This window comes from Loa loa (genome assembly GCF_000183805.2).
Source record: "Loa loa unplaced genomic scaffold supercont3.195, whole genome shotgun sequence".
Taxonomy (NCBI): domain Eukaryota; kingdom Metazoa; phylum Nematoda; class Chromadorea; order Rhabditida; family Onchocercidae; genus Loa; species Loa loa.
Genome location: NW_018108375.1, coordinates 19,398 through 20,617, shown reverse-complemented (window position 1 = coordinate 20,617; position 1,220 = coordinate 19,398). Strand labels below are relative to the sequence as shown.

Genomic DNA, 1,220 nt, shown 5'->3' with positions numbered 1-1,220 from the left:
TATATATATATATATATATATATATATATATATATATATATATATATATATATAGCATGGGAGGACAGATGAACAAATAGCAGTAGTATTATGGTATTATGGTATAAAAGGGTAAATAGATAACACCAGTATTACGGTATTAGAGAATAGATGGTTGGACGGTAGTATCGCGGTATCACAATACGTATTTGATCCAAGATATTATGCGAGAATTTAATAACCATTTTAGGTGATATCCACAGTAATCATAGCATTCAGCTTACTTCTGTGCTGTGTTTGTACCTTATCACTATTCCTTTTCGGGATACCATCCCTAACCGTGATGGTATTATTATCTAATCTATCTGTCATTGTTGGTGTCATTGGTTTTGCAAATTATTGGATGATTCCCATTAATGCTATCACTTTATATATGGCTTTGGCTGGTTTCTTTTTTCTGTTGAATTTTTGATAAAACTAAATTCAAATTTTAATAATTTTAAACTTATTAATTAAATATTTGAAATAATTAGAACTATTCAAACGTTTTGGTTTGAAATTAAAGGCTTGCTGATTGTTGACCCAGAATTGCTGGATTAGCATACCAGAGTTCTTATAATTATGGCATCTTTTAATTGATATTATTAATGGAATATATTATTCTTATCATTTTGCTACTTACCTTTGTAATCAATCACAAGCTAAAATTTAGGAAATGCTTTAACAACTACAGTTGTTTCCTATTTCTGTTATAATTTTGCAACTGCTGGAAAAGGGCAAAAAACTGGCGAACAACGAGTACGCTATTCTTTCCAGGTTTACGTGATAATTTTTGTCTTTTGTTTTTTATTATTATTATATTTTCATTTTATTTAAAAATTAAAAATTATAACTATTCAAATTAGAAGAAAATTTGAAATTTTCAAGTAAAATGAAGAAAGAATGATTAAATAACTGTAAAATATAATCCATTCAAATTTATCAAAAGAATTCACAAATTAAAATAAAAGTTTTTATTGAATCTAATGGAAGGAATATTTGCAGTCATGTTTATTGCCGATAACCTTGGCATGTTTTGTGCCAGTTGTGACATTTTTGCCATTACTATTAACTGGTTTACTTGTGATGATGCATGTCTTCAAGATATTATTACTCACTTCATTTATCACTTACATTCATTTATTCCTTTTCTTGCCAAAGTAAGTAGTGATAATTGATAAGGATATTAACATGACTGATAA

General features: G+C 27.4%; 1 protein-coding gene across 1 annotated transcript in view; it reads left to right on the top strand.

Annotated features, from left to right (window-relative positions):
- Positions 1 to 1,220, top strand: part of LOAG_18100 (hypothetical protein) — a gene marked incomplete at both ends in the record, with an annotated part of 11,970 nt that overhangs the window by 8,148 nt on the left and 2,602 nt on the right. Inside the window, 3 exons of the mRNA XM_020450768.1 lie at positions 230 to 425; positions 692 to 795; positions 1,024 to 1,178. Coding sequence (XP_020305514.1) covers positions 230 to 425; positions 692 to 795; positions 1,024 to 1,178 — 455 coding nt within the window. The remainder of the gene's footprint in view (positions 1 to 229; positions 426 to 691; positions 796 to 1,023; positions 1,179 to 1,220) is intronic.